Source organism: Sorex fumeus, unplaced genomic scaffold (genome assembly GCF_029834395.1).
Source record: "Sorex fumeus unplaced genomic scaffold, SorFum_2.1 ptg000048l, whole genome shotgun sequence".
Taxonomy (NCBI): domain Eukaryota; kingdom Metazoa; phylum Chordata; class Mammalia; order Eulipotyphla; family Soricidae; genus Sorex; species Sorex fumeus.
The window spans coordinates 5,566,219-5,580,013 of record NW_026606105.1 but is presented as its reverse complement, the minus strand read 5'-3'; the positions used below and the strand labels follow the sequence as shown (position 1 = coordinate 5,580,013).

Genomic DNA, 13,795 nt, shown 5'->3' with positions numbered 1-13,795 from the left:
TTGCATTTTCCTCATTTCTGCCTTCAAATCCTCTTGTCTTTTATTGGCATTGCTTTCCATTGTGTCTTTTAGTTCCCTAAGCATCCTAAGTAGCTCCCTTCTGAATTCCTTGTCAGAGAGGTTGTCTAACACTACAATACTATTGGTGTCTTCTGGGCTAGCCTCTTCAATAAGAAAGTTTGGTGGGCTTTTGTGTTGCTTTACCATTGTGACCAGTGTGGTTTAGTCCTTCACGTTCCCCGTTACTATTTTGGTTGAATGAGGAGAGAGTTACCGGAGCCGTTCAGCTTTGTTGCCACGAGGTGGGCCTCAGTTCCCCTCCCACGCAGATCAAGGGGGAAAACTGGCTGTTCTAGGGGATCGAGCTAGGTGCGCCTGCCCAGAGAGAGTCCCAAGTCCTGGGGACAAGCTGTACCTGGTTGAATGAGGAGAGACTGCCAGGAGACATTCAGCTTTGTTGTCGCAAGATGGGCCCCAGTTCCCGTCCCGCGCAGATCATACTGTTCCCTCCTGTGGTGGGAAAGGATTTTGGATAAGGTTGGTCAATGGTAGGCACCCTTCTACCTTTCTGAGTCTGACCTTCTTCTCAATCAAGCATTATTCTTTGTTTTATAACCGACATTGAGTGAAAGTTTTGGAGGAGGTGCTATTTAGTACTGAGCTTGTACAGCTATTTTCAAGCAGAACTTTTGTTGGAAATGGAGTAGGCGAGTGGGTGTTGAATTGTAATAGAAGAGGTGAGAAATTTTTGGTTGATATTAGGCGACAAGTTGTGGGATGAAATTCCTGAGTGCTTGGAGTGAGTGATATAACTGCGGCCGAGTAAGCTCTTGCCTGCGAGGAGAAGGCCACACCCACTTTGAGAGGCCACGCCCCTTTCTGGTGGCCACGCCCCCAGCCCATCCCAGGCCACTCCCACCCAGGATCCTGGAATGGAGGAAGGGTGGTGGACAGTCTCCCCACTGGGCTTTGGCGGGAATCGGCGCCGCGTGGCTGGGGGCAGAAGCGGCTCCCGGCTGGGCTCCCCTATCATTTCATTCTTGCAGCTGTATAGTATACCAGGGCTGGAGCGATAGCACAGCGGGTAGGGCGTTCGCCTTACAAGCGGCCAACATGGCTGACCCGAGTTCGATTCCTCCGCCCCTCTCGGAGAGCCCGGCAAGCTACCGAGAGTATTCAATATGCCAGACACAGTAACAACAAAGTCTCCAATGGAGACGTTACTGGGCCCGCTCGAGCAAATCGACGATCAACGGGAGGGCCTTTACTTTACTTTACTTATAGATATATCACACAACTTCATTGTACACTTGTCAATCATTGAACACCTAGGTTGATTCCATACCCTAGCTATTGTGCGAAGTATTGCAGTGAATAGTGGTGTGCATATGTCCTTTTCAGCGAATGCTTTTGTGTTCTGAGATAGATACCAAGAAGTGAAATTTTTGGGTTATATGGCAACTCTTGTCTCACTTTTTCGAGAAATCTCCATACTGTTTTCTGTAAGGGTTGAACCAGGCAACATTTCCACCAGTGGTTCATGAGAGTTACTCTTTTGCTACATCCTCTTCAACAAATTGTTCTCAGTATTTATGTTATGTGCCAATCTTACTAGTGATATCTCATCGTTGTCTTGATTTGGATTTCCCTAATGATTAGTAATGATAAGCACTTTTTCATGTGCCTATTGGCTACTTGTCTGTCTTTTCATTTCCTCTCCCCATTTTTCTACAGGGTTTTTGGATTTTCTTTTACTTTGGTTGTTAGTCTTTGATAGCTCTTAATATATCTTGGATAGTAAACCTTTATCTGATGTGCTGGGTTCAAATATTTTCCCCCATTTAGTTTGGTGTCCTTGAGTTTTAGCCCGTGTTTCTTTTACTATGCAGAAACTCTTTAATTTGATGTAGTCATATTTATTTATTTTTATTTCTGTTGCTTTTGCCAGTGGAATCATATTATTGAAAATACCTATGAGGTCTAAATGTTGGAGTGTTCTCCCATATATTCCACAGTCTACTTATTGATTTTATGGTCCTTGAACCACTTTAAATTGACTTTTATATAAGGTATAAGATAGAGATCCAGCTTCATGTTTTTAACATGTGACTATTCAGCTTTCCCAACCCAATATTTAATTCATGCATTCAGCTCCTTTGTAGAAATTAATTGACCACAGATCTGTGAGTTATTTTATGTATTCTCTTCTAACCCATTGTTCAGAGAGTCTGTCCCTATTCTAGTACCATGCTGTTTTGATCACCATGTCTTTATATTATAGTTTGAAGTTAAGTAATGAGATACTTACCAATTTATTAATTTTTATTTTGGATTTGGTAATTAAGAGTGATTTATGATTCCATACAGACTTTGCTATTATTTTAAATCATGGAAGAATGTCATCTGAATTTGGATGGGGGTTGTGTGAAATATATAAAATAATTTAGGTAGAATGATCATTCTGAAAACATTTATTAACTAATCTATGAACATGGAACGGTTATTCTATTCCCTAAAGTCTTCTTTTATGTCAAGTGGCTCATAATTATCATGGGGTAGATATTTTTATTCACTTCTTTGTTGACTCTGTTACTTGCTATTTGGGGCACTCCTCTGAATGGAGTGTATCCTTTGATATATTCTTCTTCTAGTTCTTTATTTGCATATAGAAATGTGACATATTATTTTCTGTTGACTTTGTAGCTGATTACTTTGCTGTATTGGTTATTTAATAGAAATACACTAGCGGTGTTATCATTTAAGTAAAATATATGGCACAAATTGGGTAAGGTTTCTCTGAAAATCAGTTAGATTCATGATACACCATTTTTTGGTCCACCTCTAGTTGTGTTTGGGGGTAACTCCTGGTTCTGAACTCAGGAATAAAATAAAAGATAAAATAATGGACTCTTGATGGGCAATCAACCAGGAATAAGAGGCAAATAGGAGGAGAAGTAAGAAGGAGGGCTTTGAGGAAGGAAATGAGAACATGTTTTCCAATTTGACTCTTCAGTTACATATTATTGAGGAATATTCTTTCTCTATCACATAGCAATCATTGTACTGTTGTAAGAAGTTAAAAAACATCCTCCTCATCTGAAAATTCAAGGACAGTCTCTCAGCTTGGCAATGAATAATGAAAGAATCACTGTGTTGTAGAGACCAACCGCAAGTACTGAATTTGCTTGAGCACAGGAAATTTCAATCACTAGATGTCTAATACTTTTCCTTTGGTTTCCAACAGATATTAAGCATTACTGTGACCAATGAAAACATCAGCTTGCAAAACTTCGTTTCATTGACATGGTAAAACACTCTGTGAACTTTTAATAAGAGCCTATTCATGGATGGATTTCATACCCCTTATATTTCATGCTCATAAAATTATTATGTTAATTGTTTTATGATCTTCATTAGAAAAATACTTAAAATTTTTGTTCTATGTTTCTCTATGACCTATCATATAGGATTTCAGGGATGTGAGGAAATATTTGTGGGTTATTTTAATGTTTGTATATGATTAATTTGGTACTTATGGGTCTTCAGATAATGTGTACTGAAGATGTTCTGACGATTAAACATTTGTGTGTATAATCATGAAATGGGCCTAATTCTTGCAACTACACAAGGACACAGGGAAAAATGTGACATGACAGTGTCATGTCATGGAGCTACCTCATACCCCAGTAACGTATCCAGAAAGAACGTCTTTTATTTGCTTGTTGGGTGAGGGAAAAAATATGCTAAAAACATCATATTAAGATCAAGAAAACAAAACAAGGAAGATGAAAAGAAGCAGGATTAAAATGTTTGTGATAAGTAAGGAGGAAACACAAAAATATCATGGATAGTGACCTCACAGAGAGGAGAAAAGAGAGCCAACGCACTTGAGATGAAGAGTTTTGTGGACCAACACTTCAGTTCTATTGCCTTTGGCCTTCTGTTGCTTGCTTACAGTGTATGTTTATGTGTTTAGAGCTGCAGGGGAAAGGGGTGGATGGGAGGGACAATTGGGACTTTACTGGAGAGTAGGGGCACTCTTGTGGTGGGTGTGGTGTTGGAGTGATGTACGCATGAAACTGTCATTAACAATATTATAAATCACAGCACCTTATTTAAAACATATTTTAAAAAAGAAACGCTAGTGGGAACTCTAAGCTTATAGGAATCAGGATGAGGATGAGATTTGAGCAAGAAAAAAACTGAAGATGTAATTTAGATGTAAAAAACTTTTTTATTTAAACGTACTTTCCTCTACTCTATGCCAAATGTATTCAACTGTAGTTGGAACAAATGCATATATTGTACTTTCCAGAGAAAAATAAAACAAGTGCAATTACAAGAAATTTTGACTTTTGTGGTATTTTGTGGTATTTTGACTTTTGTGGTAATCATTCTCCCTTTAAGATTAAGATTTCCTTTTGTTCAGCAAATCCTTGTGACCTTGTCTTTGCTATCAGAGTTTCTGCTATCTCCAATCACCAAAAAATAATTAGATTCATGATTATTTATACCTTTCTATATGCTTCTCATGGGGATATTCTTAATATGTAGGCATATAGAAACATGTTATTGGGTCTTTGTGGTTTTAATAATCATATAAAATATTATATTTGGCAAAATATCAACTAAAATATGAAACTTGTTACACAAATTGAACAAAAATGGTAATAAAATGTTTAAAATACAATACTAATTAAAACTTCAGTTAGGTAAATTACATATTAATGCTCAGCTGACACATTTTTATTATGAATTAATAGATTGTTTTACTAATAGATATATTTCCATGCTCATGTCTTATTTTTTCTTTCAATATGAGAAATCTGCCTTTTGTTTGCATACTCAGTATTAAAAAAGGCAATGAAGAATAATATTGTTAAATTGACTAAATTTTATGAGTATCAAAATTAGTGTTACTGGGGTGACACAGTTCACAATAGTTATATTCATGCTCTAGATGTACAATATTACTGCACCATATCTTTCATAAATTGCCCAAATCCCCCCTATTACTGTCATTATTTCCTTTCCCATTGTCCCCCACCCTTACCCCTGCTTAAGAAACCAAGCTCTGGGGGCTGGAGCGATATGACAGAAGGTAGGGCATTTGCTTTGTATGCAGCAGACCCGGGTTCGATTTCCAACACCCCATATGGTCCCCCGAACACCACCAGGAGTAATTCCTGCATGCATGAGTCAGGAGTAACCCCTGTGAATTGCCGAGTGTGACCCAAAGAGCTAAACAAGAAAAAAAAAAAGAAACTAAGCTCTGTCTTCAGTGTCTAAGGGTTTATTTTCATTATATCCTGTCTATTATTCCCTTGGTTTCTTTTTTTTATATAACTCCCTGGATGAGATCATCCAGTATTTGTTTTTTTTTCTGACTTATTTTGCTTAGCGTAGCACTCTCTGTTTCTATTCATGTTTTTGCAAAAAGAAATAACTCCATTTTCCCCCTTACACTGAGAAATATTTTTCTATGTACGTATAGCCGACCCGAGTTCGATTCCTCCGCCCCTCTCGGAGAGCCCGGCAAGCTACCGAGAGTATTCGATATGCCAGACACAGTAACAACAAAGTCTCCAATGGAGGCGTTACTGGGCCCGCTCGAGCAAATCGACGATCAACGGGAGGGCCTTTACCTTTACCTTTTACGTATAGTACATCTTCCTTATTCATTATCTGTTATTGGGCATTTAGGTGGGAACCTGGCGCCGTGTAATCTCATCAACGGCCAAGACTCAGAGACTACAAAATGCAGCTCCCGGAACCGTGCGGCCGCATTTGCGGCCGCGCGACATCTTATCAGAACATCTTTTTATGATATCTCATTATCTCATTCCTACTCTGGACAAACTTGCAGGCTATCGAATATAGCCTGCCCACAGGGCAGAGTCTGGCAAACTCCCCGTGGCGCACCAAATATGCCAAATACCAGTAACAATGATGGGTCTCATTCTCCTAAAGAGCCTTGAATATAATCTCAGGGCTAGGATGAAAGAGACGTTACTGGGGCCTGCTAGAGCCAATCGACGAATAACAGGATGATGAAATGAAATGAAATGAAATGGGCATTTAGGTTGGTTCTATAGCTTGGCTATTGTAAATAGCCATCAATGAACATAGGTGTGTATGGTATCTTTTTTAATTAGTGTTTTGTGTTTGGGACATAAATCTTAAGGAACTGCTGGATCATGTGGTAGCTCCATTTTAATATTTTTGAAAAGTCTCCATAAATTTTTCCATAAAGGTGATTATGTTACAAGCCTCCTTCTACTGTATTCAAAATTATCATAATATTTATTTAATTTGGGGGCCACACCCAGAATTGTTTGGGGATCACTCCTGTGGGCTCAGTCACCTCTGTGGTCAACTATTTGTGGCTATCTCATTCAGATCTCATTCTTTTATTTTATATCTTTGTAGGTCTGACAAACTTAAAATGACAATCATAAGCCTTTTAACCTGGGAAGGAAGAAAGTCTTCTCTTATTAAAAGTGTCCTTGTTATGACTATCACAAATAACCATACAGAGTAGGGTGAATTGTTCTTAGCAGATGTAGTTCTAGTGCCATCAACATTTCATTCTTTTCATTGTAACTACCTTATTGGGAGGTTACCTCTGACTGTAGGATGGTGTCTTCCAGGTTAAGGGTCATAAATATTGTTGGTATATGATCTGATGAATTATTCCACCCATAACTCTCTTTGATCACTTAACTACTTCTGCCTATGCCTGACATCACGATACGATCACCATCACGATCATCCTGTTGTTTGTCTATTTCCTCGAGCAGGCACCAGTAACGTCTCCTTCTTCCTAGCCCTGAGATTTTAAAAGAGCCATTTCAATGCTCTTTCAGTATTAGGAGAATGAGACCCATCATTGTTACTGGTATTTGGCATATTGAATACGACACGGGAGGTTTGCCAGACTCTGCCGTGTGGGTAGGATACTTTTGGTAGCCTGCCAGGTTTTCCAAAGAAAAGATAAGATAATAAGATGTCGTGATACATCACGTTGCATTCTTCCTTATAATGACATGTCACGATACATGTTGCGATACATCATACTATGATGGCATGTCACGATACATCACGATACATTCTTCCTTATAAACAAGGGGAAAATACTAGGTCACATACAGTCTTCTGTCCTGGAAATATATTTTTATCAATTTCCCACCGGTCGCCACAAGCATATGACCCAATATCTTTCAGTTTGCAGGAAAGAATGGTAAAGCACTTTAGAAAACAGGCTACAGATAGAATTGTGTGTTAGCATGGTGGTATGGATGATATCACAAAGGGACTCAGGATACAGGGGAGTTGGGTATCACACAAAAAATAGAAAGATCTTATGTAGCAATTTCATTTCTTGACCTTTGGTCAAACTATCATATAAAATTGAAAACATAGCCAGGTATGTCTTCCCTCTATCAAAGGCTCTTTTATATTGGAGCAGAAGATAAGGTGGATTTGTCATTCCAGGAATTCATAACGGCAGAAAGCTAGCTTCTCTTACTCATGCTCTATTTCTATCTCTCCTTCTCCTGACAGACACTGAGCACTTCAAAAAAATTTGGATTACTATGGGAACCATATTACTTATGAGCCTTAGGTCCTCTTAAGAGAGGGAATTCTCTCATAAATTTCTCTAGGTATATATATGCAAATTTTATTTATATAAACACTATGTATCATTTATAGTTGGTAAGAAAGTAATATGTTGCAACCACTTTGGAAAAGAATTCTGTAATTTCTCAAGAAATTAGAGTTCCCATATGATCCATAAATTCCACTTAATTATACCCTTAAGAAAATTGAAAATATATGATCATACAAAAATGTGTACATTCATAATTCATAACTAACTTGTTTATATGAGCCAATTAAGAAAAATTCCTACTTTATATAAGTCAATGAGTCAATAAAAATGTAGTGTAACAATATGGCAACTAATATCAATAATCACTTAATCACTTAATCACTTAATCCCCGTTATTCATCGATTTACTCGAGCGGGTGCCAGTAACATCTCCATTCATCCCAGTTGCGTGCTAGCATAGCCCAATGGTATCTATTCGTCCTAGAAACATGCAGAGCCTCAAACGATCATTCAGGGTCTTGACGAAGAAGTCTGACCATCTTGTAGGTGGGCATCCACGTGATCTTTTGATGTCCTGTGGAATCCAATCAGTAATGGATCTAGTCCAGCGGTTGTCTGTAAACCTCATTACATGTCCAGCCCATCTGATTTTTGATGTCTTGGCAAATGAGACAGCGTCCCTGATTCTTGAGCGTTGACGAAGACCAGAACTCCAGATTCTATCTCTCATTTGAGTGAATCGTGATATTCCAAGCATAGCTCTTTTGATTCCTCTTTGAGAGACCTGAATAGCATTCTCATCCTGTTTTCGTAGGGTCCAGGTCTCTGAGGCATAGGTTAATGCAGGAAGAACAGTGGGATCAAAGAGATGTGCTCGTAGCTGGAGGTTCTTTGTCCTTTTAGTTATTTCTTCAATGTTCTTGAAGGCATTCCAAGCCGCTCTCTTCCTCTTGTGCAACTCAGGTGCCAGTTCATTCATCATGTTGATTTCTCGACCTAGGTATATATAAATGTTGCATTCGGAGATGGTGGTTCCGTTGAGAGCGAATGGAGCATCAGGAACAAGGCTGTTTCTCATAAACATTGTCTTCGTAAGATTCAGCTGTAGTCCGACATTTCCACATTCACGGTCAAAGTCGTTCAGCATTTGTGCCACTTGGCTGATAATTGGTGTTATTAGAACGATGTCATCAGCAAAGCGGAGGTGGTGTAGTTGCCCACCATCTATCTTCACTCCCATGCTTTCCCATTCCAGTCGTCGCATGATGTTCTCAAGGGTGGCACTGAAGAGTTTTGGTGAAATGGTATCACCCTGTCAAAACCCTCTCTTGATATGGATGATTACTTCTTTGTAGAATGGTGAGATCTTGGTAGTGAATCCGCAATAGAGCTCACGAAGAATCCTGATGTATTGAGTTTGTACGCCCTGATTGGCTAGGGCTTCCATGACCGCTTCCTTCTCAACAGAATCAAAGGCCTTCTTTAAATCAATGAACGTTAGACAGAGTGGCATCTTGAACTCCCGAGAAACCTCAATGAGCTTAGTAATCGTGTGGATATGGTCGATGGTACTGAATCCTTTTCGGAATCCGGCTTGTTCACATCGTTGTCCTTCATCTAGTGTTCTGCTAATCCTATTCAGGATGACTCGAGTGAACAGTTTGTAGACCACACACAATAGGCAGATTGGGCGATAGTTGCCAATGTCGTGGATGTCTCCCTTCTTGTATAGTAGTACAGTCCTGCTGGTTTTCCATTGGGATGGAACCTTGCATTCAGACAGGTAGCATGTGAAGAGCCGAGCCAGTGTATTGATGAGTACTGATGGTAAGTTCTTCAGGTGTTCAGGTCTGATCTTGTCTGGGCCAAGTGCTCTTTGTTTCTTTACCAATGAGATGGCATGTTGGATTTCGGAAGGGAGAACATTGGGAACGACATATCCATCATGTGGTATGTGGTATGTGGGTAAGTGAATGTGGCTATTAAAGAGATCTGAGTAGAATTCATGAATAATCTTCTCCATTGCCTTTCTGGAATATGTGATAGATTCATCATGATGTCGGAGGGCAGTCATCTTGGTTTTGTAGTTGGTGAAGGACAGGCGGGCATTACGAATGCTTTTCCCAGCTTCTGCCGCATCCACCAGTACTGCTGCTCTCCTGTTTTTGAGGTCATCCTTGATGGCTTCTCTGTGCTGTTTTGCCAGTTCGGACGTTAGCTTGCGGTTGCCTGAGGCATGTGCCAAGCCACGTTGGCGAATAAGTTCAAGAGTGTTCGAAGAAAGGTGGTTTTTTGTGGTTATCTCTCTCTTGGCATTCCTCGCACAATCATGGAGGTGCTGAATAATTTGATCGTATTCCTCATCAATGTTGTCAATGACGGCATCTTCCCATGTTGCCGCAACAGAGCTAAAGAGCTCCCAGTTGGTGGTCGTTCTGGGAATCCTCTTCTTAAACCTTGCATTCTTTTCTCCTCGTTCTGTGAGGTAGAATTTTGCACGAAGAAGACGGTGGTCTGATCCCGTTTGGAATTTTGGGACAAAAGCAACATTGCTTAGGCAAAACCGTCGATTGAATATGATGTGGTCTACTTCATTGTGGCACCGTCCATCGGGAGACACCCATGTCCAACGTTTAGATTCAGCCTTTTGGAACTGTGAGTTACCATGGAAGGTTTTGGTTGACATGATGAACTCAGACAGTCTGTCACCCTGTTCGTTCCATTCTAGGCCATGGGTCCCGATGTGGAGTTCATCGACTGATCTTGGTTCTATCTTGGCATTAAAATCACCGACAATGATCTTGTAGAAGGTGTGATCTTCTTTATAGAACTTCTCCAGCTCCATGTAGAACTTCTCAGTTTCTCTTTCACCATAACTGGATGTTGGTGTATAGACAACAAAGATAGAAACTGCTGGTAGTGAGCCACATCTATTCAAGTGTAATCGTCCGATTCAGGTTGTTAGACATTCGAATGAATCAATGCTCGTGGCTAAGTTTGTGTTGACAAGGATACAGACAGCACCAACGCCTCTTTTATCACATGTTCCAAGGAACAGTTCTTTTCCAGTGTTGAAAACGGCATGATGTGATTGATGTCTTCTCATTTCGGTCAAACCATTGATGTCGTACTTGATCTTTCGCGCTTGTACCATAAGGTCTTCATGGATGCATCAGATGCCAACGTACAAGCATTAAAAGTACAGACAATCATTTTTGTTTTTATTCGTTTTGGCAGCTTATTTCTCCCTTGGTATTTTATCAGTCTTTCCTTCCATATCCTTCTCGACTCTGCCATATTCAGGGTTAGGTGAATGAGATCCATTTATTACTGGATTTGGCATATCAATTTGGTCTATTTGGCATAGACCATGGATAGCTTGCCAGGCTCTGCCGTGCAGGTGGGATATTTAAAGGTACCCTGAAAACTTAGAGAAAAGTAAATAAATAGTTCGCTCTCGGGAGCTTGTTGTGATAATCTCTGGATCCTGGCCATTGTTGGGGTTACACGGCAGTTGGAGGGTGTAACTGTCTAGCTACTGACAGGTCCAGTCCCAAACCGTGCAGGCTTGGAGATCTCAGCCCTGGGTCCCACACACCTGGGTTCCTCTGCCAGTTCTGTTATGCCTGAGGCTTATCCAAGTGTGTGGAGAGTGGCCTCAGTATGGCCTTGGCTGGGGCCTGGAGGTCTTCAGCTATTGGGCCCTGGCGAGGATAATCAGGCACAGGATAGGAGACTCTTCCTTGTGCTCTCCTGGGAGCTTGTTGTGATAATCTCTGGATCATATCAATAATAAAAATGAATAAAGTACCTTTAGGTGTCTGACCTCTGAAAAAAATGAAGACTAAACTAAAAAAAAAATTACACTATGCCATGTGAGGCCAAGATAAGCGGAACAAGATAAGCAAAACTCTCTGAGACCTTGGACTCCAGGCTCGATGGACCCAGGGACAGAGATTCTCTGCTTGCTCCCACCAACCACAGGTGACAAAGGGATTCTAATCAGAAGCCCCACGCTACCCTGTCTGCTTCCACCAACCAACGAGGGATCGAATTGCACACAGAAGACCCACCCTACCACTACCGGGACCAGATAAATACACCACTGACAGACACTACAGACACTACCTCCACTACCCAGCTGCCGCCACACTCCAGGACACTTTCCGGACGCGCGCAGCCACTTTGGGGCCGTGCAACACATCATAAGTCACTAAATACCCATCTTCCGGAATTGTCATACCATATTTGACAGGGTTCAAATATGATAACACCTACGAGGGCGATTAGAGGTCGCCCTAAAAGCCTCTATCCCTCTCGGAAAGACTGGCAAGCTACCGAGAGTATTCCACCAGCATGGTAGAGCCTGGCAAGCTATGCGTTGTGTATTCGATATGCCAAAACCAGTAACTACAACTGGTCTCATTCACCTGACCCTGAAGGCTTCACCAATATGGCAGCACTGAGAAGGATGAGAAAGGAGAGGCCGATAAAATCTCAAGGCCGAGCTAGGCTGCCACAACGAAGGAAGACAAAAGTGATCGTCTGTACTTTCAATGCACGTACGCTAGCATCAGATGCATCCATCGAGGACCTGATGGTACAAGCGTGAATGATCAAGTATGACATCATCGTGCTGACCGAGACAAGAAGGCACGAATCTCACCATGCCGTTTTCGACACTGGAGAAGAATTGTTCCTCGGAACATGCGATAAAAGAGGTGTTGGAGGCGTCGGTGTCCTTGTCAACACAAACTTGGCCAAGAGCATTGATTCATTCGAATGCCTAACAACCCGAATCGGATGTTTACATTTGAATAGATGTGGCTCAGTGACGGCAGTTTCTATCTTCATTGTCTACGCACCAACATCTCATTATGATGAAAGAGAAATTGAGAAGTTCTACATGAAGTTGGAGAAGTTCTATAAAGAAGACCACACCTTCTACAAGATCATTGTGGGTGATTTTAATGCCAAGATAGGACCGAGAATATCAACTGAAGAACTTCACATCGGGACCCGTGGCCTAAAATGGAACGAACACGGTGAGAGACTGTCTGAGTTCATCATGTTGACCAAGACCATCCATGGTAACTCACAGTTCCAGAAGGCAGAATCTAAACGTTGGACATGGGAGTCTCCTGGTGGACTATTCCACAACGAAATCGACCACATCATACTCAATCAATGGTTTTGCCTGACCGATGTCACTGTTGTCCCAAAATTCTGAACGGGATCGGATCACCGTCTCCTTCATGCAAAATTCTACTTCACAGAGCGGGGAGAAAGGGCTGCAAAGTTTAAAAAGAGAACTCCCAGAACGACAACTTCTGGGAGCTCTTTGGCACTATTGCAGCAACATGGGAAGATGCCATTGTTGACAACATTGATGAGGAATACGATCGACTGGTACAGCACCTCCATGAATGTGCGAGGAATGCCAAGAGGGAGATAGCCACAAAAAATTGCCTGTCTTTGAAAACTCTTGAGCTTATTTGCCAGCGTGGTTTGGCGAATGCCTCAGGCAACCGCAAGCTAAAGTCTGAGCTCGCAAAGCAGTGTAGAGATGCGATAAAGGAAGACCTCAAAGAGAGAAGAGCAGAAGTGCTGGTAGATGCGGCAGAAGCCGGGAAAAGTATTCGTAATGCCCACCTGTCCTTCGCCAACTACAAGACCAAGATGACTGCCCTCCGATGTCCTGATGGATCCATCACATCCTCCAGAACGGCAATGGAGAAGATTATCCATGACTTCTACTCAAATCTCTTCGATAGCCATGTCCACTTGCCGATATACCAAATTCCACAGGATGGATATGTTGTTCCCAACGTTCTCCCTTCCGAAATCCGACAGGCCATTTCGTTGGTTAAAGAAACAAACAGCACCCGGCCCAGACAAGGTCAGACCTGAACACCTGAAGAACCTGCCGTCAGTACTCATCAATACACTGGCTCGGTTCTTCACTCGCTACCTGTCTGAATGCAAGGTTCTGTCCCAATGGAAAACCAGCAGGACCGTACTACTGTTCAAAAAGGGAGACATCCATGACATTGGCAACTATCGCCTGATCTGCCTATTGTCTGTCATTTACAAGTTGTTCAATCGAGTCATCCTAAATAGGATTGGCAGAACACTAGATTAAGAACAACCATGCGAGCAAGCCGGGTTCCACAAAGGATTCAG

The 13,795-nt window shown here is 41.3% G+C and overlaps 2 protein-coding genes and 1 pseudogene across 2 annotated transcripts in view; 2 read left to right on the top strand and 1 right to left on the bottom strand.

The window, feature by feature from the left end:
• Nucleotides 1–3,336, top strand: part of LOC130032401 (maltase-glucoamylase-like) — a 91,210-nt gene extending 87,874 nt beyond the window's left edge. The window contains 1 exon segment of the mRNA XM_056123957.1: nucleotides 3,245–3,336. Within this exon segment, the coding sequence (XP_055979932.1) occupies nucleotides 3,245–3,310 (66 nt within the window). The 3' untranslated portion in view covers nucleotides 3,311–3,336.
• A 5,693-nt stretch (nucleotides 3,337–9,029) lies between these two features.
• LOC130032337 (uncharacterized) lies at nucleotides 9,030–10,870 on the bottom strand (the record flags this gene model as incomplete). Its single annotated transcript, XM_056123914.1, is given in 2 exon segments — nucleotides 9,030–10,777; nucleotides 10,780–10,870. Coding segments are annotated over 2 exon segments (1,794 nt in total), but the record flags the coding sequence as incomplete, so codon positions are not given.
• Nucleotides 10,871–12,206: 1,336 nt separating this feature from the next.
• Nucleotides 12,207–13,435, top strand: LOC130032339 (uncharacterized; annotated as a pseudogene).
• Nucleotides 13,436–13,795: the final 360 nt, after the last annotated feature.